General features: G+C 71.8%; 1 protein-coding gene across 3 annotated transcripts; it reads left to right on the plus strand.

The window, feature by feature from the left end:
- On the plus strand, positions 1–24516 carry RASGRF1 (Ras protein specific guanine nucleotide releasing factor 1; the record flags this gene model as incomplete). 3 transcript variants are annotated; one of them, XM_084254365.1, is made up of 27 exons in its annotated part: positions 1–276; positions 2157–2263; positions 2990–3137; positions 4067–4159; positions 4933–5186; positions 6221–6300; positions 7341–7534; positions 7814–7923; positions 8320–8438; positions 9144–9304; positions 9688–9751; positions 10276–10412; positions 10585–10667; positions 12414–12713; positions 13701–14074; positions 14586–14708; positions 15486–15656; positions 15980–16086; positions 16350–16462; positions 17050–17110; positions 18528–18631; positions 19149–19233; positions 19344–19541; positions 20329–20408; positions 22118–22235; positions 22784–22852; positions 23980–24516. In XM_084254365.1, 27 exons carry the CDS (start codon positions 1–3, stop codon positions 24070–24072), a joined length of 3822 nt encoding a protein of 1273 aa, XP_084110491.1. In that variant the 3' UTR covers positions 24073–24516. The 3 variants fall into 3 exon arrangements, with proteins under 3 accessions (XP_084110491.1, XP_084110492.1, XP_084110493.1); XM_084254366.1 differs by having other exon boundaries at positions 12465–12713; positions 13701–14104; XM_084254367.1 differs by having other exon boundaries at positions 12465–12713.
- Between the last annotated feature and the right edge of the window lie 302 nt (positions 24517–24818).

The raw sequence follows: 24818 nt of genomic DNA on the forward strand, positions 1-24818 counted from the left end.
ATGCAGAAGGGCATCCGGCTCAACGACGGCCACGTCGCGTCCCTGGGGCTGCTGGCGCGCAAGGACGGCACGCGCAGGGGCTACCTGAGCAAGCGCAGCTCGGACAACACAAAATGGCAAACCAAGTGGTTCGCGCTGCTGCAGAACCTGCTCTTCTACTTCGAGAGCGACTCGAGCTCGCGGCCCTCCGGCCTCTACCTGCTGGAGGGCTGCGCCTGCGACCGCGCGCCCTCGCCGAAGCCGGCGCCCTCCGCCAGGGAGCCGCTGGAGAAGCAGGTGAGGCCGCGCCCGCGGCGCTCGGCGCTCGGGGCTCGGCGCTCGGACTCGGCTCGGGCGCGCGGCGGGCCGGCCAGCCCGCGGCGGGAGGCGGCGCAGGGACTGCGGGGGTGCGGGGGGGGGTGCGGGGGCGCGGGGGGCAGGCTGCGGCCGCCCTTCACCCCCGGCGCGGCGGGAGGGCTGAGCCCAGGGCCGGCGGGGAGAGGAGAGGGGTCTGGGGCGCACGCGCCGCGGTCGCGGACCCTCCACAGGCCCCCTCCCCCCGCAGCCCGCCTGGCCCTCGCCGCGCCGGCCTGGGCTGGTCCCCCCCGCGCTCGCGGAGCAGGGGCGCCCGCGCAGCCCTGGCCCGGCGCCGGGAGCCCAGAGAGCCTGCGCGGCTCCGGCTCGCCGAGGTGGGGGTGGGAGCCGCAGGGGCGGTTCGGTGCCATCCCTGGAGGTGGGACCCAGCCTGCTCCAGGCCCAGAACCGCGAGGCGAGGGCGAGGGCGAGGGCCCCCTCCGGCTGCCCGCGGCGGGGCCGGGCTGCGGCAGAGGCCGGGACAGGCGGCGCTCGCCTCCCCCGCGCGCCTCCGCCCGCGCGCCGCAGTCCCCGCGCGAGGATGCGCCCGGCCCGGCCTGTGCCGCGCCAGCAGGGGTGCCCGCCAGCAGGGGTGCCCGCCAGCAGGGGTGCGACTGTCCCTCCGCGCTGGGGGGAGGGGCGCCTGCGGCGGGGAGCCGAGCCGGCTTGGGGACGGCTTGGGGAGCCTCCTCAGACACGTGCGCCGATGCCCTGCAGCCGGGAGGGGAAGCCCCAGGCCGGAGAGGCCAGGACACCCCGGTAGGGCCCAGGGTCCTGCGAGAGGCTAGGATGCCCCGGGGTAGGGCCCAAGGTCCAGGGGCCCAGACGAGGCCCCTTGGCTGTCACCCGGAGCCGAGGCCACCCCACGGTGCCGGGGAGACCCCTGCGCCCTGAAACCTCTGCTGCTGGGGCGGGCAGGGAGTGGGGCCCCAGCCACCAGGCCTGAGCCTCTGTTACAGCCAGACACCCCCGTATGCTGGGACACGGTTTGGGGGCTGGTACGTGCGGAACGGGGGGTGCTCCTTGGGGTGACCAAGCACAGGCTCGCCCAAATCACAGGTGACCGTGCGGCCCCTGGCACTCGGGGCGCGGGCTCACGGACAGGCCAGAGGGCCGGGCCCCTGCAGGAGCTGCTGCCCTGGGCCAGGGCACTGCTCGCCCCCCTGTGCCCTCCACATGCCCGCTGAGCTCCTGGGCAGGGGAGGGGGCCGCCCGGGCGCCAGCACTCGGACTCTCGGGCCCCACGTGGCCCTGGGTGTGAGGTGGAGGAGACAGGCCTGGGCCTCGGCCCTGCCATGTCCCCTCCTGAGAGCTCCATGGCAGAGCAGCGCTGGCCTCTGCACCCTGGAGGGGACACGCATGCCGGCCCGGGGGTGCTCCTGGGGTTCAGCAGAGTCTGGGCGGTAGCTGCTGGGCAGAGGACAGGGGATGCCCAACCTCATGACAGCCCCAGGCCCGCACCCCCGGCTCTTCTAGAGGCCAGAGAGGGGGTCACCCCATCCCCGAGGGCCAGGGGGCCGGGCCCAAGGCCACTCTGCCCGGTTCCCAGGAAGGAGCCCTCAGCTCAGGCAGGAACCTGGGCACGGGGTTGGCGCCCCTCTGCCCAGGAGGGGCTGCTCCAAATCTCTGGCTTAGTCTCCCCGGGGCCTGCCCAGGGCCTACAGCAGCACCCGCAGCCTGCGCGTGCCCCCAGCGCCGCCTTGCTCCCCCACCCGACCACGCTCGCGGGGTCAGACCTCCTGGGCGCGTGTCCCCGCGCAGCCGTGGTGTCCCCACGCAGCGCGTGCCTGGCCGGCTGGCTGTGACCCACATGCTCCCCACAGCACTACTTCACCGTCACCTTCAGCCACGAGAACCAGAGGGCGCTGGAGCTGCGGACAGAGGATGCCAAGGACTGCGACGAGTGGGTGGCGGCCATCGCCCACGCCAGGTAGGCCCCGGCCCCGCCAGGCAGCTCCCCAGAACCCAAGGGCCCAGAGTGGGGGCTGGGCCCAGCCTCCCCCGCTCTGCCCTCCACCTGGGCTGTCCCCGGGACCCACGCACAAGCGAGGCCAGGCGGCTTGGGCTCCGCGGCGCTGTCCAGGGGCAGCCCTGAGCGGCCCTGCCGGCTGCGGCCGGGGCATGTCTTCTGTCTCAGGGCAGACCGGTTGGCGCCGGTTGTCCCTCTGGAGCTCCGGACACCGGGCCCATGTGCTGGACATGGGTGCTCTGGGGTGCCAGGAAGAAGCAGGAGGACCGGGCGGTGTACGGGATGTAGAGGCAGAGACCTTGCTCCGCTGCCCTGGCTGGACACACCAGTCGTAGGTGGCCAAGGACCCAGCGGGACGCTGCCTGGCCTCGGCTGCACTGTGGGTGGACGTGGCGGGCGGGTGGGAGGGACACTGAGTGGGGGACCCAGAACCAGGAGAGCAGGCCCACAGCGCCGTCTGAGGACCAAGCACCGAGGGGCTGTCGGTGTAGGGCCCATGCGCCCCCATGGGGCCAACCGGATGGTCTCGGGGGCCTGGGGTGGTTGGACACCCCGGCCCTGGCGCGTGGGCCACCAGCACAGCCAGGGCAGGCGGGGGAAGGAAGAGGCAGACAGAGGAGCCGCCCCGGGGCCGACGGGGCGGGAGGGCCAGACTGGGCATCTCACCCGCGTCCACACCGTCCGCAGCTACCGGACACTGGCCACGGAGCACGAGGCGCTGATGCAGAAGTACCTGCACCTGCTGCAGATCGTGGAGACGGAGAAGACGGTGGCCAAGCAGCTGCGGCGGCAGATCGAGGACGGGGAGGTGGAGATCGAGCGGCTGAAGGCAGAGGTGCGGCGGGCAGGGACATGCGCACGCGGCCCCGGGGACCCCGACGCGCTGGGGCGGCTCCGAGAGCCCAGGGCCCGTCCCCAGCCCGGCATGACGCCTGCGCACAGGGGACGGGGGGAGGGCCTGGCCGGGCTGGCCACCCACCTCAGGCCCCGTGGGCGCTGCTCTGGAGCAGGACGGGCCTCTCTGTCCACGACCAGCGCGGGGTCCAGGCCAGGGGTCCCTGCCCCAGGTCGTGTGCTGCGGCGGTCAGGGTGGTTAGGGCGGTCAGGGCAGACGGGGTGGACGGGCCACAGGCAGGAACCTGCTTGGACACTGGCTGCCTACGACTTCCCTGGGGAATGGGTGTGTTCGAAAAACGAGGGACTCCCCGAGTGTCCACGTGCAGGTGTGGCCTCTGCACACAGTGGGCCTCAAGGGGAGACTCCAGGCTGTGGTGCCCGGGGGGACACGGAGAAGCAGCCGGACACAGGCCCCAAGGAGGCCTCTGAGCCAGCAAGTCCGCGGTCACCAGGCGCCAGGATGGGCAGGGCAGGGCAGGGCGCTTGCAGGAAGCTTGCTGGGGACTAAGTGCTCTGGGTGGGCGGTGGGAGAGGCCCAGGCCGGGCCCACATCCTCGGTCTGCGCCATGGACAGGGCGGATCATGGTGCTCACGTCACCACCTCGGTGTCCAGAGCCAGGCCGGCTGCTGCTCAGGGAGCAGGGGCCATCTCAGATTCAGGCTGCAGGAGCACAGGTTGGCACCTGCAGCCAGGGGACACCCAGGAGCCAGCCCAGCTGCCCAGCCTGGGGTCCCGGCCCAAGCTGGCACCACCATCTGGCACAGAGGGGCCTGGGCACTGGCCACACTGCACGCTGACCACACTGCGTGCTGATCCCCCACGGCGGCCAGCCTCCGGGCCTGCGCTGACCTGCGCTTGCGTTGCAGATCGCGGCCCTGCTCAGGGACAATGAACGCGTCCAGTCCACCCAGATCGTCACCCCCAATGATGAAGATAGTGATCTCAAGAAGATTAAGAAGGTCTGTGGCGCCCCACGGCTTCTGGCCCCACGGCCGGGCCAGGCCAGTCCCCTCGTGCAGACACCCTGTGGCGCCCCACTCGGCTGTGGGCCTCAGCAAGGAAGACTGGTCCCGGCTGAGGCCCCGCCGGCTCTGGCCTGTTGGGTGCCAAGAGGCAGATGTCCCAGAGGTCCCAGGCCTGCTCAGGGCTCTGTGGGTGTGCGCGGGCAGCTGGCGAGACACAGGGCGGCGGCCACCTCGGGTGACAGGTGGCCACTCCAAGCAGAGGCCAGCCTGGCCCAGCCCGGCCCCCTGCCAGTGTGGGCTCAGCCCTGTGGGGCATGTCCAGGCCTCCCCAGCCCCTGCCCACGTGCACCCCTGCCCCGCAGGCCACCTAGAGACCAGGGAACAGGGTCTGCTGCCCTGGAGCCCGAGGACACCCCACAAACAGCTACCTGATTCGCTGCACCCCGCCCACGTGGCACTCGCTCTCCATCCAGACTGGCTCTGAGCAAGACTCGTGGCCCCAGGCGGGGGACGGGGGTGGAGCTGGCCACCAGGCCTGGCCGTCTACACCACTGCCTCGTGGGAGGCCCCAGGAACCGCTCCATGGCCCGGCTACCAGGCAGCAGAGGGCGGCCGGGAGGCTGCGTTCCCGGCGGGCCTGGGCCAGGGTGGCCAGCCGTGCCCTCCCGACGCGCCTACCCGGACAGCCGAACCCTTCACCTGTGGCGCAGGCCTTTGACCCCGCCCTCTGACCTGCCCTCCGACCCCGCCCCGCCCTGCTCCCGCAGGTGCAGAGCTTCCTGCGGGGCTGGCTGTGCCGCCGCAAGTGGAAGAGCATCATCCAGGACTACATCCGCTCGCCGCACGCCGACAGCATGCGCAAGCGCAACCAGGTGGTGTTCAGCATGCTGGAGGCCGAGGCCGAGTACGTGCAGCAGCTGCACATCCTGGTCAACAACTTCCTGCGGCCGCTGCGCATGGCCGCCAGCTCCAAGAAGCCGCCCATCACCCACGACGACGTCAGCAGCATCTTCCTGAACAGGTGCGCGGCGGGGGCGGGGAGGCCACAGGGCGGAGCCCCCAGGGTCTGGGCCACACCCCACCGCGTTTGCTTGAGCCGCGGGTGCCCACCCGGGACTCAGCTGGGGCGGCGGCACCCCCGCATCCGGCAGCGCCCAGGGATACCCTTGGCTGTGGGGGTGTCCCGGCCTGGGGGTGTGGGCAGCGCGAGGCTGACCACCACAGCCGGTGACCCGCTCCACCCGGTGGCGGCAGCACCGAGAACCCGGCTCAGAGGGCGGAGACATCCGCTTCCGGAGGGGAACGTGTCCCCTCTCTGCCAGCCTTGCCCGCCAGGTGGACGGACCCGAGGCCCTGCGGCCACCCCACAGGCCTGGCAAAGCAGGCGCCCAGGCCGAGGGGGACCAGCCAGCACCCCGTGTGGCTGGGGAGCAGAGTCGGGCCGGGGAGGGAGGATGCAGGTCGCGAGGCGGTGGGCTCAGCCGGGCCGGTGCCCCCCACGGGCGCTCCCTCTGCACACGTGGACAGGGGACACGGCCGCACCCGGGGGCGCCCAAGCCCTGCAGTGCGAGGAACAGCGGGAGCACCAGGGGCAGCTCCCCAAGCCCTCCTGTACCCTTCACCCTGGGAGGCGCAGCCCAGGGGCCTGGGGGCAGTGGGCAGGGGTGGCCGCCTGGGGAGCGCACCCCTCGTGTGCACTGGGAATGTGGGGGGGGCGAATAGACTTGGGGGTTTCCGTGCTTTCCCCAGTAAAGCACGCAGAGGCCGGGGGAGGGCTCTGCGCCGACTCTGAGGTCCCCGCCGGCCCTCCCAGCTCACCCCAGCTGCAGCTGTCCCTCGGTGTCCCCCCAGCCCTGCCCTGCGTCCCGGGGGCAGCCCGGGGAGGGGGGGCGCGGTCCCTGGGCTGGGGAGCTCTGCCCGCCCCGTCTGTCTGAGGGTCTCTTTCAGGACAGGGCCCAAGCTCGGCCCCGGTGGTCCACAGACAGCCTCGCTCTGGAAGGGGGTCTGGGGGCGTGGCGGAGGGCAGCCCCCCCTCACCCGCGCTTTCTCCTCCAGCGAGACCATCATGTTCCTGCACCAGATCTTCTACCAGGGCCTGAAGGCACGCATCTCCAGCTGGCCCACGCTGGTGCTGGGTGAGTGCGTGCCAGCTCTGCCAGCCCCGCGCCCGCGCCCGCAGACCCGGCGAGGGGAGAGCTGGGACACGCAGCGAAGCTGTGCCGCGGGGGGAGGTGGCGTATTTTTAGCTTCTTCCCCACTTTCCCCCTCTACGGAAAACACCTGTGCCCGCACTGGAGCACATCTGGAAAGCCAGGAAAATAGAAAATGTTTCCAGTACCCACCACGCTCCGCGCCCAGAAGCCGCTGGAAACGCCGCGGGGCTTCCTCCCGGCTTACCCTGGGCACGGACTCGGGGTTCCCTCGCGTACACCCCCCAAACACACGCACAGACCCGCCTTTCTCCCCGCCTGCCCCCACCGTGCGCCCAGCCCCCCCACCCGGCCCCCCATTGGTTCCCTTGGCCGAGGTGCCAAAGGCCGGTTCCTGGAAAACGGGCCAGAGGACTCCTCCTGCGCCCGCCTCGCTCCGCGGCCCCCCAGCCCGCCCGCGCCCTGGCCGGCTCTGCGCCCGCCACCACCACTTCCCCGCGAAAGCTGAGAGTGGGCGCGGGGGCAGGCCTGGGGCAGGCACACGCGCCTCTGGGGGGGAGCGGCCGAGGTCGGGTGGTGCTGACCCCCGGGGCGGCACAGCAAAGTGCGCCCCCTTGTGAAAATGGGGTTGTATGCAGGGGTGCCAGTGCACCGCTGAGCTGAGGCGCCTGCGCGCGGCAGATCGGCGGGGGCGGCAGGCGGTGGGAGATGGGGCATCCCTAACGCCGGTGGTGACCTGCCCGAGGGGCCTTCTGGGAGGGGGGCTTCTTGGGGAGCCTCCTTCAAGCCATGGGGAGCCAGGCGAGGGGCGCTGCAGCCTCAGAGGCCTTGGCAGGGCGGGGAGCAGAGCGCCCTGCAAGGTGTCTGACCTGAGGCCGGTGGCTTCACCCCATCTGGACGCCCCCACCAGGGCGGGCCCCCGCTGCACCCCCTTGGAGTCCCAGGCAGAGGTGCGGGCGGAGTCCTCGGCCGGGCTGGCGGGGGCCCGCCCGGCGGCGCCTGCGCTGACCCCGGCCTCCCTCCAGCTGACCTGTTCGACATCCTGCTGCCCATGCTCAACATCTACCAGGAGTTCGTGCGCAACCACCAGTACAGCCTGCAGATCCTGGCGCACTGCAAGCAGAACCGCGACTTCGACAAGCTGCTGAAGCACTACGAGGCCAAGCCCGACTGCGAGGAGCGCACGCTGGAGACCTTCCTCACCTACCCCATGTTCCAGGTGCGGCGAGGCCGCGCAGGGCTGGGGCGCGGGGGTGGGGGCTGACCACGGCCGCCAGCCCCTAGAGCAGCCGGCTGGGCGGGGCTCCGGGGCGCCACAGGGCCTCCTTCCCGGGCCCGCCGCAGGGCTTGTGCCCGGAGGCCCCCGGCCCCTCCGTCAGCACCCCCATCGCTGCTGTCCCTGTCCCTGTCCTGCTCATCGTCGCCCCGCCCCGCTGCCCTGCCCGCTCCCCGCCGGCCCCGCCCTGACGCCCCCACTCTCCTCCGCCCGACCGCCCAGATCCCCAGGTACATCCTCACGCTGCACGAGCTGCTGGCCCACACGCCGCACGAGCACGTGGAGCGGAACAGCCTGGACTACGCCAAGTCCAAGCTGGAGGAGCTGTCCCGGTGAGCAGGGCGGCTCTGCGGGCACGGGGCTCGGGCAGGCTTCCGAGGGTCCCCTGCACCCTTCCCCGCGCGTGGACGGTGTGGGCGTGTGCGCCGGCGCTGGCCGCCAGGCGGGGCGGGCCCGAGACCCCCTAACCCATCGGCTCTCGGGTCGGCCCTTCCCCTGCCCTTCAAAGCTGTGCCACGGCGCCCCTGCCGGGGTGGGGCGGGGCCAGCGCATCCCGCACCCTGAATGAACCCCAGCCCGTGGAAATGGCCACAAACGCGCCACTGCCCGACAGATTGAGAACAGGCCCCTAAGAGCGCGTGGGCGGGCGCGAGGCCCGAGCAGGAAGGGCCCTCCCGGAGGCGCCAGGACACGGTGCCCTGCCCTGACCTGGGGTCCTGCGCACGCAGGATCATGCATGACGAGGTCAGCGAGACCGAGAACATCCGGAAGAACCTGGCCATCGAGCGCATGATCATCGAGGGCTGCGAGATCCTCCTGGACACCAGCCAGACCTTCGTGAGACAGGGTAGGCCCCGGGGCCGCAGTGGGCAGCACAGCTCAGGGACACGGCCCGCCAGCTGGCCGCCGCGGGCTTACCCCACAAGCACCGTGTGTGCAGTGCGCGTGCAGCGTGCACGGGGGCGTGCGTGCAGGATGCCACCCTGGGGACCTGACACCCACATCCCTGGAGGTCACTTCTCAGAGTCCCCAGGCCGTGGGCACCTGGGCCTGCTCCCGGGCAGCTGTGTCCTCTGTCCACCCTTCCCAAGGCTGTGCTCGGGGGAGCGCTTCTCTCCCCAGGTGGCCCGGGGCCCGCCCAGCCCAGGCAACACCCCAGCTCCCCGCTGGAAACCACCTGAGGCCCCGCCTCGCAGCGGGCAGCGGCCACAGTCCAGCACGGGCCGCACCAAAGCTGCCCTCCCCTCCCGAGCGCTGGGACCAGTGGGCACCCAGCAGCCCGGTCCCGCCTGGCAGCAGCACCCGGCACAGTGGGGACGGCAGGGACAGGTGCAGAGCGGCGGGTGGCGCTGCAGTTGGGGGGCTGACGAGATGGGGCTCACGGGGCCGACGGGGAAGGGCTGAGGGTGGCGACTGGGAGCCGCCGGCGGCCCGACCCCAGCTGGGGACCGGGGTGGGCGGGCCGCGGGCGCGGGCTCCTGGCGGTCACCTCGGGCGGCGCGAGCTGGCGGCGCGGGCCGGGCGGGCTCAGGGCTCTGCTCACCCCGCGCAGGCTCTCTCATCCAGGTGCCCATGTCGGAGAAGGGCAAGATCACCAGGGGCCGCCTGGGCTCCCTGTCCCTGCGCAAGGAGGGCGAGCGCCAGTGCTTCCTCTTCTCCAAGCACCTCATCATCTGCACCCGCGGCTCGGGCGGGAAGCTCCACCTGACCAAGGTGAGGGCGGCAGCACCGGATGCCCGCCCCGCCCCCCACCCGCCGCGGCCTGCGCCAGGCGGGCGACGCGGGACCCAGTTCCCTGGGAGGCGGCGCTGCGGGAGCGTCCTGGGTGGGGCCACCTGCCCCACGACCCGTGTGCACGCGAGTGTGGTGTGTGCACGGGGTCCACCGGCACATGTGTGGCTGAGCGCACGTTTGCACGCGCACAGGTGTGTATTTGCACGTGGATGGGTGCACATGTGGGCAGGTATGTGGTTGCATGTGCACACGTGTGCGGGCGTGCGTGGTTGTGTGTGGTTGCGTGTGCGCATGGATGCTGCCCTGAAGCCCCTCCCGCCCCCGTCCGCTCCGGAGCGAGCCCTGACAGGAGCCCCTTGCAGAACGGGGTCGTGTCCCTCATCGACTGCACCCTGCTCGAGGACCCCGAGAGCACCGAGGACGAAGGTAGGGGTGGAGCCGCCACGTGTGTGTGGCCCAGGGAGGGCAGGTGTGGGGCCCCCTCCTCGGGCCTGTTCCTTGGTGGGGGGCTGCGAGGCCCCACAGCCTGCTCCCCTGGGGCAGGGACCCCCGAGGGCTCAGGACTGCCCCCCCCGCCACGCAGGAGCCGCCGAAGCCCCCACACGCTGCTCCTGGACACGCACCGTCCCCTGTGGCTGCCGCCCTGGGTTCCCCAAATAACAGCTCCCGAGAGCACGACTTGCCAGCTCCACAGCGGTCACCCAACCCCGGGAATTCAGGGGCCGTGGGGAGCCCTGGGCGTCGAGGCCTGCCTCCCACGCCTGTCCTGGCCAGGTCCTGACCCCAGGGGCTCCAGGGGCCCACTCGGGACCCTCCCCCCACCCCGCCGCTGGGCCCCAGCGGTGCTCCGTGGCGGGCCCCTCAGGAAGGCACCCGCTGAGGCCAGCAGTGGGGCCCCCCAGCACCAGGGGCCACGCGCACCCGCTAACTCCGTATTTTGCAACCGGAAGCCAAAGGGTCTGGTCAAGATGTCGACCACTTGGATTTTAAGATCGGGGTGGAGCCGAAGGACTCCCCGCCCTTCACAGTCATCCTCGTGGCCTCGTCCAGACAGGAGAAGGCGGCGTGGACCAGCGACATCAGCCAGGTGGGGCCTCTGCACCCGCCCCGTCGGCCCCTGGACCCCGGCCCGTGCCCCGCCACGCCCACATGCCTTGCGCTGCGCGGCCAGGGCCTGCGGGGCAGGGCCCAGGGGGCAGGGCGGGGCCTGCCCGCAGCCGAAGCTGACGGCCATGTGCGCCCCGTCCCCCACCCCGCAGTGCGTGGACAACATCCGCTGCAACGGGCTGATGATGAACGCCTTCGAGGAGAACTCCAAGGTCACGGTGCCCCAGATGATCAAGTAAGTGGGGCCCCAGGCTCAGCGGGCACAGACGCCCCGTGAGGCTTCGCCGAGACTCGAGGGGCTCGTGGGACGTGCGGGCCTCACCCCTGCATTGTTGGCGAAGGCGCTGTCTCGCCCTTCAAACGCAGCAAGACGAGCCGTTGCGCGTTTTCTTCCTAACTTTCTCTTCCGAATTCAAAGTGAGAAACCTCAAAACACAGCGAAGAGCGAAAGCTCTGGTCCAGGGCTGTGCTTGAGGCGCCCCAGAGGGGGTGTGAGGCACCCCCTAAACCCCCAGAACTCTGCTCCTGGCCTTGCTTCCTACCTACCAGATTCTGGCCTCCGTCCAAAGCTGCTGACCCCACACACGGTGCCCAGCGCCCGCCCAGAGCCAGCACGGGCGCCCACGGCTCTGCCCCCCCAGCCCCCGCCCTGGACAGCGACGCCTCGTTCAGCCGAGAGCCTGGGCCGCACTGGGAGGGCAGGTCAGAGGCCAGACCCGCCGTGTCCGGGGCTGGGTCCACCCTGAACCCACCTTGGGCCAGGGCTGGGGTACCCATGCGGCTCTGTGCCCCCAGACATGCCCCACAGTGGGCCCCGCCGTCCCGCCCCCTGCACTGAGGGCTCCTGGGTGGAGTGGCCAGTGGTCGTGGCCGTCTGCCCGTTTTTGGCAAAGAACGCACATCGCGGGCCACGGGCAGCCCAAAGCCAAGTCACCCGCGGGAGGAAAAGCGGAGACATTCCCCGGTGCGGGTGTTGGGGACACAACCCCCCGGTCAGAGTCACTGCGCCGAGGACCCGGCCCCAGGCCCAGGTCTGCCCTCTCTGGGGGCCCCCTCTGGGGCTCACCCTCGGGGCGCACCTTTAGGAGAAGGCGAGGAGCTGGCGGCAAGAGCTCCGGGTCAGTGGAAGCCCAGGGACTGCCTGGCACGGCCCCCAGGAAGGGACAAGGGAACCGCGTGCGGGCAAGGCTTTGTGGGCGAGGCTGTGCTCGCTGAGTGTGGGGGAGGGTGCGCTGGCAGAGGGGCCGGTGCGAGCGGGGTGCAAAGGAGGGATCCGCCCACGAGCTAGCTGGGGGCAGCGGGCCCAGGCGGGGCGCAGGGGCGGGAATGGCCTGCCCCTGCCCCCACCCCTGCCAGCCCCTCCAGCTCCGCAGGGCACGCATGTGCCCTGGCCGGTGAGGGTGAGCTTGTCCGCTCGGGTCAGCCTGAGGGCTGCTTGGGGCTCTGGAAGCTTGGAGGCGGGTGTCAGGGCTGTAGGGCAGGCATCACCCCAAGCAGCTGACTGTGACCCCACAAGGCAGGCATAGCAGGGTGCTCAGTGCCCAGGCGGCCCTGCACCCCCCGTGCCCTGCGCCCTGCCGGCTGTGTCGGGCGGCTCCTCCTCCCTCGCCCTGGCTGCTGCTTACACCGAGCGCGGAGCCGGCAAGGACCCGGCCGGTGTCAGGGCTCCCCAGTGGCCGCCCCATGGGGTGTGCCGGGGCACGCGTCCGGTGGACCAAGGCCCTGTGGCCTCGGTTGCTGGGGGCCCTGGGAGTTCCCCACCAGCCTCGGCCCAGTGCTCGGCCTGCGGCGTCCTGGGTGCTGGTTTTATAACACGAAGAGGCGCCAAGCTCATCCTGGTGCCCGGCGGCCCCACCGGCACACGGGCCAGTGCCGGGGGCTGGTGCCCAAGGGCAGGTGGGCTCGTGCCGGGGGCGGGCCGGGGGTGGCGCCGCCAGGTCCCAGGAGCCTCACGGCTCGGGGCTCTGGGCGGTGGCTGGAGGCGGAGCCGGGCCGCTCCTCCCGGCCGCTGTCCCTGGCCGCTGTCCCGCAGGTCAGACGCCTCCCTGTACTGCGACGACGTGGACATCCGCTTCAGCAAGACCATGAACTCCTGCAAGGTGCTGCAGATCCGCTATGCCAGCGTGGAGCGGCTGCTGGAGCGGCTGACTGACCTCCGCTTCCTGAGCATCGACTTCCTCAACACCTTCCTGCACTCCTACCGCGTCTTCACCTCGGCCTCCGTGGTGCTGGACAAGCTCGTCGCCATCTACCGCCGCCCCATCAGCGCCATCCCCGCCAGGTGGGCCCCGCCTCCGGCAGCCAGAGCCCGGGGCTCCCGCCCCAGGAAGCAGAGGGGGAGGCAGGGGCTGCCCCCTGGGCCCCACGAGGAGGAGGCCCCGGCTCCAGTGCGAGTCAGATGAGGGCGGAGGCCCTGGCCAGCTCCACCCAGGATGGGCCAGCTGGACCCGGGAGGACCCAGAGATGGCCGCTGGAGGCGGAGGCGGAGGGGCGGGTCTCACCAGGCCACTTTGCACCTCCCTGTCCGAGCCTGGGCAGTGGGCAGGTGGGCGTGGCCCTTCCCTCCTGTGCCCCCCTGCTCCCACCTGCGGCCCTGGCCAGGCCTCAGCCTGGCGTGGCTACTGGGAGCCCGGGGTCTAGGGCAGCCCAGCCAGCACCGCGTGGTCACTGCAGACCAGCCGGAGCCTGAGCTCAGGCCGAGGGCCGGCTCAGAGCCTGAGTTCGGGGGGCTTTGCCAGCAGGGGCGCCCAGACCCTGCTCCGAGTGGCTCCTGGAAGGCCAGCCAGGCCCTGCCCAGCGGGACACACGTGGGGGGCAGATCCACCCAGGCTGCCAGCAGGAGGCCAGCTGCAAAGCTGGACACAGGCTCCATGGCCCCTCCAGGAACTGGGGGAGGGGCTGTTTACCCGGCTGCCGGCCTCGGCCCTGCACGGCCCACCCACCCCCGGCTCAGAGCCCCACCGCCTGCTCCCCCAGCCTCCCAGGCATGACGTGGACCAGAATCCCAGCTGCAGGGCTGTCCGGGGCCGGAACCCCAAGCCACACGGAGCCCCCGGCCTACGGGGTTCGGGCCACCTGGGATAGGGGCGGTGGGGGCAGGCAGCTCTGCTCACTGCTCAGCCCTTGTCTGCTGAGCTTCCAGGGCCTCTGCCGCGGGCCGGGGCGAGGAAGCCGGGGCCCCTCCAAGCCAAGACCTCCCCAGCATGCAGCCCCCGGGCCAGCGCCTGCACCCCCGGCGGCGGCGGGGCTGACCCTGCGCTCCCCCCAGGTCACTGGAGCTCCTGTTCGCCAGCGGCCAGAACAACAAGCTCCTGTACGGGGAGCCCCCCAAGTCCCCACGCGCCACGCGCAAGTTCTCCTCGCCGCCACCCCTGTCCATCGGCAAGACGTCCTCCCCCAGCCGCCGGCGGAAGCTCTCGCTGAACATCCCCATCATCACGGGCGGGAAGGCCCTGGACCTGGCGGCCCTGGGCTGCAGCCCCAACGGCTACACCAGCGTGTACTCGGCCATATCGCCCTTCAGCAAGGCCGCGCTGGACCCTGGCAAGCTCTACGTGTCCAGCAGCCTCGCCAGCAAGGTTCCGGACGAGGGCGAGGCGGCTGCTGAGAGGCCCGATGACCCCTCGACTCTCAGCAAGCAGAGTGAGTGGCCGCCCCCGCCCCCTGGGCTGGGTCCTGCCAGGCTGTTACGGCAGCTGGACAGGGCCCGGGGCCCCAGGGGGCCCCCAGCAGGAGGCCTGGGGAACCGTCGGACAGGCTGGTAGTGCAGTCTGGGGCCGAGGGGGAGCCCAGATGGCGGGGTCCCCGCCTTGGCGGTGCCTCCTGCGGGCCTCCGCTTGTCTGCCGCTGCCGCCGCGCCAGGGTCACGGTCTGCTCAGGCCAGGGCCAGACGTGAGGGGTGGCGCTGGTAAATGCTGGGCTGGGGTGCAGAGGACGGGCTGCCGGCCGCCAGCAGGGGCGGGAGGCTCCGTGAGGGCCCAGCCAGCTGGCTGCTCGCCGGGCGGAGGAAGGCCGGAGACAGGGACTGAGGACAGGTGAGGGCTGCCGCCCAGGGCCGCACCACACTGGCTGCAGGGGGGTGGCCTGTTCTCAGGGCCCCGGCTGGTCCCGAGGGCCCTGCCGGCCTCCTGAGAAGCGGGGCCATTCCCCGCAGGCTCGGAAGTCTCCGTGAGGGAGGAGTCGGACAACGAGCAGGCCCCGAGCGACGAGGCCGAGGCGGAGGCCTCGCCCACCAAGTCCCCCACATCGCCCAGATCGCTGAAGGGCAAGAGCTCAGGTACTACCAAGCGCCGGCCGGCAGGGGCCCTGGCTTCGTGAGCGGCCCTACGCCGGGGCCTGGCCACGGGTCCGGGGGCACCGAGCGGGCAGCACCGCGGCCAGGCCGACCCCAACGCACGGAGGCCTCGGGCCCTGCGACGTGTCTGCTTGGGCGGGGCAGGGCCGGGGGCCCCGTGTTTCTAGTAAGGGAGCAGACTCGAGAGCTGAGCGCAGACACCCCCTAGGCGCGTCCTGCGGCCCACACTCCCCAGCTGCCTGGCTGCCACGGGGGTGTCCAGGCTGCCCCCACCCCCTGACCCAGGAGCCGGCACCAGCCCCCGCAGCCCCAGACACTACCTCCACCCCGGCTTCTTGCCGCCGGCCCGGCCCCCCCAGGACGCCCGCCCTCTGCTGCTCCTCTCCTCCCTGGCCCCCTCCTGACGTGGGCACCGGCTCCCCGGCTATACCAGGGTGCTGAGCTCAGAGGGCCGGGGCGCTGGCCGAGTCCCGCAAAGGGGAAAGGCCCCTAAGTCCACCTCCGCCCGGCTGGGCTCCGGACAGGCCGGGGTCCCCCCCGCAGGCCCCGGGTACTCGCTCGGTCATGAGCCGGAGGGCTGGGGGGCAGATCCCTCCGCATGATAGGGGATCCGGGACTCCCTGGCCAGCAGCACAGAGCGGGTGGCCCTGCAGGGACCTCAGGGCCACCGCCCAGCCCACCCACTGCCCAGGTGCAGCCTGGGCCCAGCCCCGACTGCCGGGCTGGGCCAGCAGGGCTGAGGCTGCCCCAACCCTGCAGAGTTCCCGCTCTTTTCCTACAACAACGGCGTCGTCATGACGTCCTGCCGGGAGCTGGACAGCAGCCGCAGCGCCCTGTCGGCGGCCTCGGCCTTTGCCATCGCCACCGCGGGGGCCAACGAGAGCACCCCCAACAAGGAGAAGTACCGGCGGATGTCCTTGGCCAGCGCAGGTACCGGGTCTCCTGCTGGAGCTCAGCGCCCAGCACCCCAGGCCCTGCCAGTGCCGCGCCTCTGCTGCTCCGGTGGCGCCCCCTCCGCGGTCTGGGCCCTGCGGGAGACGCGGGGCTCCTGCCGTGTCCGGAGAGGCTGCCAGACCCTCCCGCAGCCCCTGGAAGGTGCGCGGCCCGGCAGGTGTGCCCAGGGCCATCCTGAGAGCCGGTGGGCGGCTGGGACGTCTGCTCGCAGGCACACGGGCGCCCGCGCCACCCGGGCTCGGCGGGGTCGTCAGGAGCGGCCCCTGCTTCCTGTCCTCACGGCCCCCACTGCACCCCAGGGTTCCCCCCCGACCAGAGGAACGGAGACAAGGAGTTTGTGATCCGCAGAGCCGCCACCAACCGCGTCCTGAACGTGCTGCGGCACTGGGTGTCCAAGCACGCCCAGGTGGGCAGGGCTGCGGCTGTCAGCCCGGGCGGGCGGGGCCACGGGTGTCCGGTCCGGGTGGGCGGGGCCTCCAGTGTCCTCCGGCCCAGGTGTCAGGGCCACTGTCCACCCTCCCGCCTCGGCCTGCAGCCCCATGTCCTGGCCTCGGGGTGCTGGGATGGAGGGACTGCCCTGCCCACTCCCCTTCCTGGGGTCTCGGCCCTCCGGCCTCCAAGCAGCCGTGAAGACCTGGGATGGCAGCCAGAACCCAGCCCCTCCCACAGGACTTCGAGGCCAATGCCGAGCTCCAGGGCAAGGTGATCGGCTTCCTGGAGGAGGTGATGCGGGACCCGGAGCTGCTGACCCAGGAGCGGAAGGCCGCGGCCAACATCATCAGGTCAGGAGTGGGCGGCCCAGCAGGGGCAGTACCCCCTCAGCAGCCCAGCCTGCGGGGGCCGGCCGTTGCTCCGCTGCCCCTCCCCAAGGCCACGGCTGCCGCTCCGCCTGTGTCCAGCCACTCACCTGGCAGGCCCCACGCAGGGCGGTCCCAGCTGCTGTGTCTGAGCGGCCCGGCTCAGCGCACCGCCTGTGGGGCCTGGGTGCAGCACCCACCGCTGCCACACCCGTCCCCGGGCTCAGAGAGCACCTGCTGGTTCGAATTGAGCTAAATTGCCCCAAACTGGAACTTCTTCCTCCTGCCCAAGTGGCCTCTTTGGGCAGAGGCAAGGGCTCCAGCAGGCCCCCTCAGAGCCTCCCTTCTGCTCTGGGCACGGGTGAGGCTGGGGAGGCCTCCTTCTGCCCGCCCCCCGCACAGGCTGCCCCCACCTGCCCCCAGAGGGGGCCTCTGCCAGCAGGGAAGGTCCAGGAGCGGCCCCAGCCCCGACCCCAGGAGAAGCCAGGCGTGGGAGAGCCGGTGCTAAGGGCCCGCTGAGCGGGAGGGCCACGTGGGCGGCAGGACGGGCCACGGCGCCTTGTGTCCCCTAGGACGCTGACCCAGGAGGACCCGGGTGACAACCAGATCACGCTGGAAGAGATCACACAGCTGGTGAGCGCCCTGCCCTCTCTGTCCGGGCCCGCCCCTGGCCGCCGGGCACAAGGTGCTGCTGCCTCGCTGCTGGGGGGATGGGGCAGGCCTCGTCCAGTGCTGCGGCCTCCCTGCCCGCTGCAGACGCAGCCACACGTGCCCACCACTGCCAGCCCCCCCCACCCACTGCGGCCACGGCCTCTCCCAGCACAGGCCTAGCGTCACCACGTCCTTCTCCTCGCCCGGTGCCCATTCCTGTCCTGTCCCCTCTGCTGCTGCCCCTTGAGGACGGAGGAGCTTCTTAGCCGCGTGCCCTGGGCACCCTGTGGCCCTGGGCACCCTTAGCCGCGTGCCCTGGGCACCCTGTCCCATCCTCCAGACAGGCGCTCCCGAGGGATCAGCCAGCCACTGCTGCCCCAAGGGGCCAGGGTGGGCGCAGGGCATGGTCCTGGGGGCCTCCCCAGGTGGGTGCTGTGCTCCCCGGGCCCCAACACCCCAGAGCTCCAAGCCTGGCAGCCAGGGGTGCAGGCAGACTAACCCCTTGGCTCTGCCACTCAACGTCCAGTCTGGCCTCCTGTACACAGGCCCCAGCGCGGATGTGGGGTCTGGCTCTTCCCCCGACCCTGGGAGGAGTGGACCCTGCCGTGCACCCCACCTGCGCCCCACACTCCTAGCCCGAGAGCCCGCAGAAGAGCCGGTTCTCCCGGACCTGGGCCGGGACCTGGGCATGCCCCCATGTCCCCAGACTGACGTCGGGGCTGGGGCTGAGTCCAGGGCAGGGCCCCACTCACCGCCCACGGCGCCTCCCAAAGGGCCTGGAGTGCCTCCCTCCGGGGCTGAGGGCCACTTGTCCCTTCCGGAGCCCCACGCTTGGGCCGCCCAGCCCTGCCCTCCCGGCCAGGCAGCGGGCATCGAGTGTGGGGCAAGATCGGGTCACGCCACGGGCGGGGCAAGGCCACCCACCCCTCCTAGTCCCTGCCCTCTCCTGCCCGGGGTAGGTCCCTTGGCCCCGGCCTCTCTTGGCCAGATGCTTCAGCCTCTGGGCTCCAGCCCAGGACCAGCTGCTGGGCACTCACACTGGCTGCCACCCCGCCCATCCTTCCTGGCAGCTGCAGCCGGCACCTGCCTGCACTGGCCTCTGCCTAGACTGCTCCTGGCCCAGGGACTGTGTATGCCAGCCCCACACGCACACGCACACGCGGGCACACAGACACGTGCACATGCAGGCATGCACGGGCACACACATGCACAGACACACGTGCACAGGTACAGGCAGGCACGGGGCCCCCACTCTCCTGCCCTGACCAGGGGCTAGAGCCCAGCGCCAGGAGTCTGCTCTGCTTTCTCCAGTGTCTGGCAGGACCCCCAGGGCTCCAGCCCCCCAGAGCCAGGGGTTCCCCAGGGCGCCCCCTTGGGCCTGACCCACACCCTGCCACAGGCGGACGGTGTGAAGGCCGAGCCCTTCGAGAGCCTCTCTGCGCTGGAGATCGCCGAGCAGCTGACCCTGCTGGACCACCTGGTCTTCAGAAAGATCCCCTACGAGTGAGTGCGCCGCGGGGCCAGCACCTGCGCGGGGCCCTCTTGGGGCACAGCAGCGTTCCCCACACCGCCCCAGAAACTTCTCCAATGCATGCTGCCGTTCTGGAGGCCCAGAGGGCACGGCGGGGGGACAGGGTGTGAGCCCTGCAGGGCAGGGACCGCCCGCGTTGGCATCTGTTAAGTCTCTCCCCGAAGGCAGCACATCTGCAGTTGGAACGGCCCCCTGGGGCCCCGAGATGCCAGTCTGCCCCTTGGTGGGAGGCAGCCCTCCAGCACACACCCCGGTTTCGCCACTGAAGCCCCCCAGCAGGGTGGGCTCTGGGAGCACCCCGTGAGCATGCAGGTGTCCAGGCTTCACCAGCGGGTCGACCCCACCCCACCGGGGAGCCGCAGCTGTCTGGCCTGCTCCTCTGGGGGGCCGGCCCCCTCCGACCAGACGCCCCAACGGCCACCCCGCTGCGGACGAGAGGCTGGGCGAGCTCCGCCGACCTGACCGAAGCTGACCGCCCGCGCCCCACAGGGAGTTCTTCGGACAAGGCTGGATGAAGCTGGAGAAGAACGAGAAGGCCCCGTGCATCATGAAGACCACCAAGCACTTCAACGACGTGAGTGGCCTCCCGCCCTCCCCCGCCCCAGGCCACGGCCCTGTCCCCTGCGGCCCGGCGCGGCCGGCGGCTCACCCTGGGCGCCCCGCGCCTTGCCCGCGGGCCTGCAGATCAGCAACCTGATTGCCTCCGAGATCATCCGCAACGAGGACCCCGGCGCGCGGGCGAGCGCCATCGAGAAGTGGGTGGCGGTGGCGGACATCTGCCGCTGCCTGCACAACTACAACGCGGTGCTGGAGATCACGTCCTCCATGAACCGCAGCGCCATCTTCCGGCTCAAGAAGACCTGGCTCAAGGTGTCCAAGCAGGTGGGCGCGCGGCCGCGGGCCTTGCCGGGGGCGGGCGCTGGGGGGTGCCGGGGCTTGGGGGGGCGGCTTTGGGGGGAGCAGGGCCAGGGGAGTGGCGTGGGGGTGGGGTGCCAGGGAGGGAGCTGGGGGGTGGGGGGAGGTTGCCTTGAGGGGGAGGTGAGGGGTGTGTTGTGGGGCGGGGCTCGGGGAGTGGGGGGCCGGGGAGGTGGGGGGCAGGGGCCAGGGCCAGGGAGGCACCCCTCCGCAGGAGGTGGGGCTGCACGAGCTGCCACCCAGAAGGAAGGAGAGTGAGCGGGTCCGAGATCAGGCGAGGCCTGGGCAGGCCCGCGGGGCCACAGGGCACCCCCTGCCACAGGCCGTTTGCCAGGGCACCCCCTGCCGGCGCCAGCATTGAGGTGTCCGTGTGCTGAGTTGGGGGCCGCTGAGCCGCAGGGCCCTCTCCTCTAAAGAACTGGGGCCGAAGCTGCCTGTCTGCTGGTGCCCGGCTGGCGAGGCGGTGGCCGGTCTCCCCGCTTCACACACCAGCGGCTTCAGCACGGAGGGGCCCACCAGGGGCCCCCGCTTGGCTGGTCCTCCCGACAGAGTCCTGCCGGGGCTGGCCTGGCGCTCGGCAGAGGGCCTGGCCGCCGCTCTGTCCCCGACGCCGCGGGGCTGCTGTCAGCGCAGGAGGTGGGAGCGGAGGCTGGGCCGGCGCGGAGGGTGAGGGCAGGCGGTGGGCTCCGTGCCCGCAGCCCGGTGGAGCACGCGGCGGGCCAGCGCGGGCAGCTAACCCTCCGGTTCCTTCCAGACGAAAGCGCTGATTGACAAGCTCCAGAAACTTGTGTCCTCCGAGGGCAGATTTAAGAATCTCAGAGAAGCCCTGAAAAAGTAAGTGTGTCGCCGCCAGCCAGGGCCTCGCGGCCCGTGGGCAGCTCTGTCTGTGCATGTGTCCCCCTCCCGCGGCCCCCGCCAGCTCCCACAGGAGCCCAGCTTCGGGGCAGGCGCCTCCGGCACGGCCACGGAACCCGGGGCCGGAAGAGCAAACATCTTGCTGTTTCTAGCATCGAATGTCTTAGAATCGAGGTGCCCGTTTAGGGTGACTGGGTGTCCCTGACTTGAGAACCAGTCATCAAAGCTCGTTCCTGAACAGCCGTCCTGGACTCAGGGCAGCACTTTGCCAACGGCAGCCGCTGTGCCAAGGGCGGGGCCAAGGCCTCCCGGCCGGGGTCAGCCAGGGAACCTGCAGGGTGCCCATCCCCAGGCGCTGCCCCCCCCCACCCCTGGGGCCCCCAGTCGGCACACAGTGTCCCCCAAGGGCCTCCCTGAGGACAGACCCCCGTCCTCCCCACAGGCAGCAGGGCTGGGTGCCCGTCGGCCTGAGGCCACTTGCTCCGGGGCCCTGGGCAGCACCGGCCATCAGCTCAGCCCGGCTGTGGCGTCCTGCTGCCCCAGCGCACAGCGGGTCGCCCTCAGCACTCGCAGCCACTGTGGGACCACGGCCAGCCCCCGCTCCCCGCTGCCCCCAGACCTCAAAGAGACGCTGGCCCGGGTCCCACAGCACACAGGGGGCCGCCTCGCCCACCACCACCACTGCCCAGGACAGGACGAGCCCTGGCGGCCGCCCTGCACCTGGCCCCGGCCCCGCCGTCCCTGCCGCCTGTGCCACTGTGGCGGCCACCTCCACCGTGTGTGTCCTCAGCTGCTGTCCCTCCCGTCTGGATGTCCAGTGGGGACACAGGGACAGGGTGCTGGGTCACCTGTGCACGGCGCCCAGTGTGTCCCTGGGCATGCATTGTGTCCTGCACACGCATGTGGCACGCCTGCGTGTGCCGTGTGCACTGTGCATGGCGTGTGTACACGTGTGTGCATCTGGCACGTTGGTCCGGGCGCTGCCCCAGGCCCCTCCCTTAAGGCAGCAAGGGGCAGTGGGCGCTGCTGGTGAACCGCCCGCACGTCCTGCGCACTCCTGCCTGGGGCTCCCTGGGGCTCCCTGGGGCTCCCTGGGGCTGCCGGGCCAGCGGGCGTGGCTGTCCTGTGCCCTCGGCTGTGCCCCAGGGCCCTTCCGGCTGCTTCTCAGCAGGGCTCGATTCCTCGCCCAGGGCGCCAGGCGTTGCGCTTCCAAACAGGCTCCCTGGAGTCCACTTGCTCTGCCGCCAGGTCCCTAAATTCATGAGCAAGAGGCTGGCGGCCGAGTGGGCGCTCTGACGCGCCTCGTCTGTGTGAGCCAAGGGGCGCAGAGCCCCCCAAAGGGACCTCGCCCGGGGCCCTAGCACCGGAGGTGCCAGAACCAGACACAAACCCAGGGCGCCCGTCCCCAGCGCAGGCAGCAGCGGGGCCCAGGCGGGCGGGGGCGGGGGCACAGGCTGGCGGGGTGCTGGGGCTCGGGACGGGGGGACGCGGGTGGGGGCTCGGGGCAGGGCTCGGGTGGAGAGTCGGGGCGCAGAGGGGGCCTCCCGGCTGAGGAGCCCCAGGCCCCAGGGCTGGCCCTCAGACCCGACCCCACCCCCACCCCTACCCCCCGCCCCCCCGCGAAGCCCCTCACCCCCTCAGTAGAGTTGCCCAGGGGCCCAATCAGTGCTCTCCCTGCTTGCCTCCAGCTGCGACCCCCCCTGTGTCCCGTACCTGGGCATGTACCTCACAGACCTGGCCTTCATCGAGGAGGGGACCCCCAACTACACGGAGGACGGCCTGGTGAACTTCTCCAAGATGAGAATGGTGGGTCTCCCCCCGCCCACCCCGGCCCGGCCCCCGGCGGGTCTAGCCAGCTCTGGGCGACCTCAGAGCCCACCCATTTGTCCACTCCTGCCTGTGACTGTCACTCCCGTGCCCCCCGCCCCAGAGCAAGACTGGAACTGGAGAGGACGCGGGCGGGGGTCTAGCGCCCCGGTTTCTGCTCTCAACCCGGGGGCTCTGCCTGTCGGGTTTGCGCAAGAGATGGCGGCACCTCTGCGCGACGGCGTGCCAGCCCCTCTGCCCTACACACAGTAGGCGCCAGGTGCTTTAGCTGCCGCTGGGGCTGTGTAGGGGTGCACTGCTTGCACCCCAATCCAGTGCCATCTCTTCTCTCAAGCACGGGGCATGGCCGACCTGCAGACACTGGGCAGCCAGCACCCCGGGGCCAGGAGCCCCTGCCGCCCTGCCGGGACCCTGCCCACGCTGGCGTGCCCGTGACGGGCGGCGCACACAGGCCCGAGTGGGCGCCCCCCCACACCGTGGGGACAGCACCAGGCGGCGACAGCTTCCCGAGCACCTTGTCCCCACAGATTTCCCACATCATCCGGGAGATCCGCCAGTTCCAGCAAACCGCCTACAAGATCGAGCACCAGGCGAAGGTGGGTGGCGCCAGCACCCCGACCTGGGGGGGGCACCACAGGGGGTGAGGGGGAAACAGCACGGCAACGGGGGGGATAGAGGGCACTGGCACCGCAACAAGGGGGACGCTGACCCCACCAACACTCTCCCTGAAGGCCCCTCCTCCGCGGAGCCCCATCACACCGCATCCCAGGCGGTGGGGGAAGGGCTGCGCCACAAGACCCAGCGCAGGCGGCCGGGAGGGTGCGGGCAAGCGCCTGGTGCCACCCACTCGGGGGGCTGTCTCCCACAGGGGTGCCGAGGCTCCCGCTGAGAGGCAGAGACCCCGTGTGGGGGGCTGGTGCGGCCGCGGGCCCTCATGGGGAAGCCGGGGCAGCTTACAGGGCCGGGCCAGCCTGCATGCTGGAGAGACTGCTCCCGGCGGGCGCCCGCCAGTCCTGTCCTCAGCCCTGCGCTCGGGGGTGACTGGGCTGCCTCGCTCCGGGGTCCAGGCCCCGCAGAGCCCAAGAACAGCCCGAGCACCCTCTGCTGCCTGGGGACAGCTGCGCCCAGCGAGCTCCTCCCCGGAAGGGGGGCGGGAGGCGGGGTGGGGGTGGGGCGGCCCTCTGTCCACCCCCCGAAGCAGAGCCAATTCTGCAACCTGGCCCTCACAGCGGCTCTGCCAGTCGCCCATAAAGCACAATTTTTGGGGCGCTCCTGGGCCTGCCCCATGGCCGACCCCAGCCGTGCCCAGGAGGGGAAAAGCCGGGCACCATGTCGGGAGGGAGTGTCCCCGCCTCCGGGGCGTGTGTGGATACAAAGGGCTGTTGACTGCACGCAGCTGAACGGAGCCAGGAAGGCGCGGAGCTGGCCCCGGGCATGGCCCTCCCTGGCCCCTAATTCCAGCGGGAGGGACATGGGGAGCACAGGGGCCCTGGCCCGGCTGGTCTTTGGGCCGCGGCCTTCGCCACGCCTGCTCGGGCTGCTGTCCCTGCGGAGGCGACGCCCCACGCCCTCTGCTCAGCCGCGCCGCGGACACCAGGTCTTTCATCCCTGCCCGCCCGCGCTTCGCGGCCTGTGGTCAGGCGGGGCTGCCCGTGCGAGGCCAGGCCACCACCGGCCCGGGGAGCCGCGGGCACAGCGCCCGCCTGACCCGCCCCCCCCCCAGGTGACCCAGTACCTGCTGGACCAGTCGGCGGTCATGGACGAGGAGCGGCTGTACGAGTCCTCCCTGCGGGTGGAGCCCAAGCTCCCCACCTGAGCAGCCGGCGCCTGTACCTGCGGCGCGGCCGCCCCGCGCTTCTCCAGAGCCGCCGCCCGCCCCCAGCCGGACCGCGCCCGCCCTCCCGCCGCCCGCCGGGCTCCCAGCATGTTCGTGTCGTTGTCTCCTGGGGTGGGGGGTGGGGGCCGCACCCTGACGTCCGGCGTGGACGACCCTTCCCGCTGGTGGCCACGCCCCGCCCACGGCCGCTTCTCCGCCCGCCCTGCGCGTCCAGCCCGGGCCCGGCCGCTGCTGCCCAGCGCGCCCCGGGACGGCGGACGGCCAGGCGGGGCGGGCGCGGCCGGGGTGGTGGCCGGGCCGGCGGGCGGCCCCCCTGCGGCCGCCGGGCAGAGCCGAGGGCCGCCCGCGCCCGCCCCGCCGAGGCATGCCCGCAGACAGACAGCTGCGCCGCAAGCAATACCTAGTGGTGTCCAGCCGAGTCACGTCCTAAAGTCCTTCAACTTACAGCTTGTTTGGAAAAAGAAATGACCATTTTTGTAAAAATATATGTTTCCTGATTACCTCTTGCTAATAAATCTATTCTATCTCAGGGTGAACCGTGAGCCTGGTGGGTTTCACTGGTGCTCGCAGGGCCGGGCGCGGCGGAGACTCCGCCCTGCCCGCCCGGCCTCCATGGGCAGCTCCCTGCCTCCGTAGGGCGGGGCGCCGTGGGCCTCCGCTGGGCCGGGACTCCTGGGGGAAACCGCTGGCGCCCCCTGGGAAAGAGGAGCAAAGATGGGCACCTT

The sequence above is a fragment of the Talpa europaea genome, assembly GCF_964194135.1.
Source record: "Talpa europaea genome assembly, chromosome: 14".
Taxonomy (NCBI): Eukaryota; Metazoa; Chordata; class Mammalia; order Eulipotyphla; family Talpidae; genus Talpa; species Talpa europaea.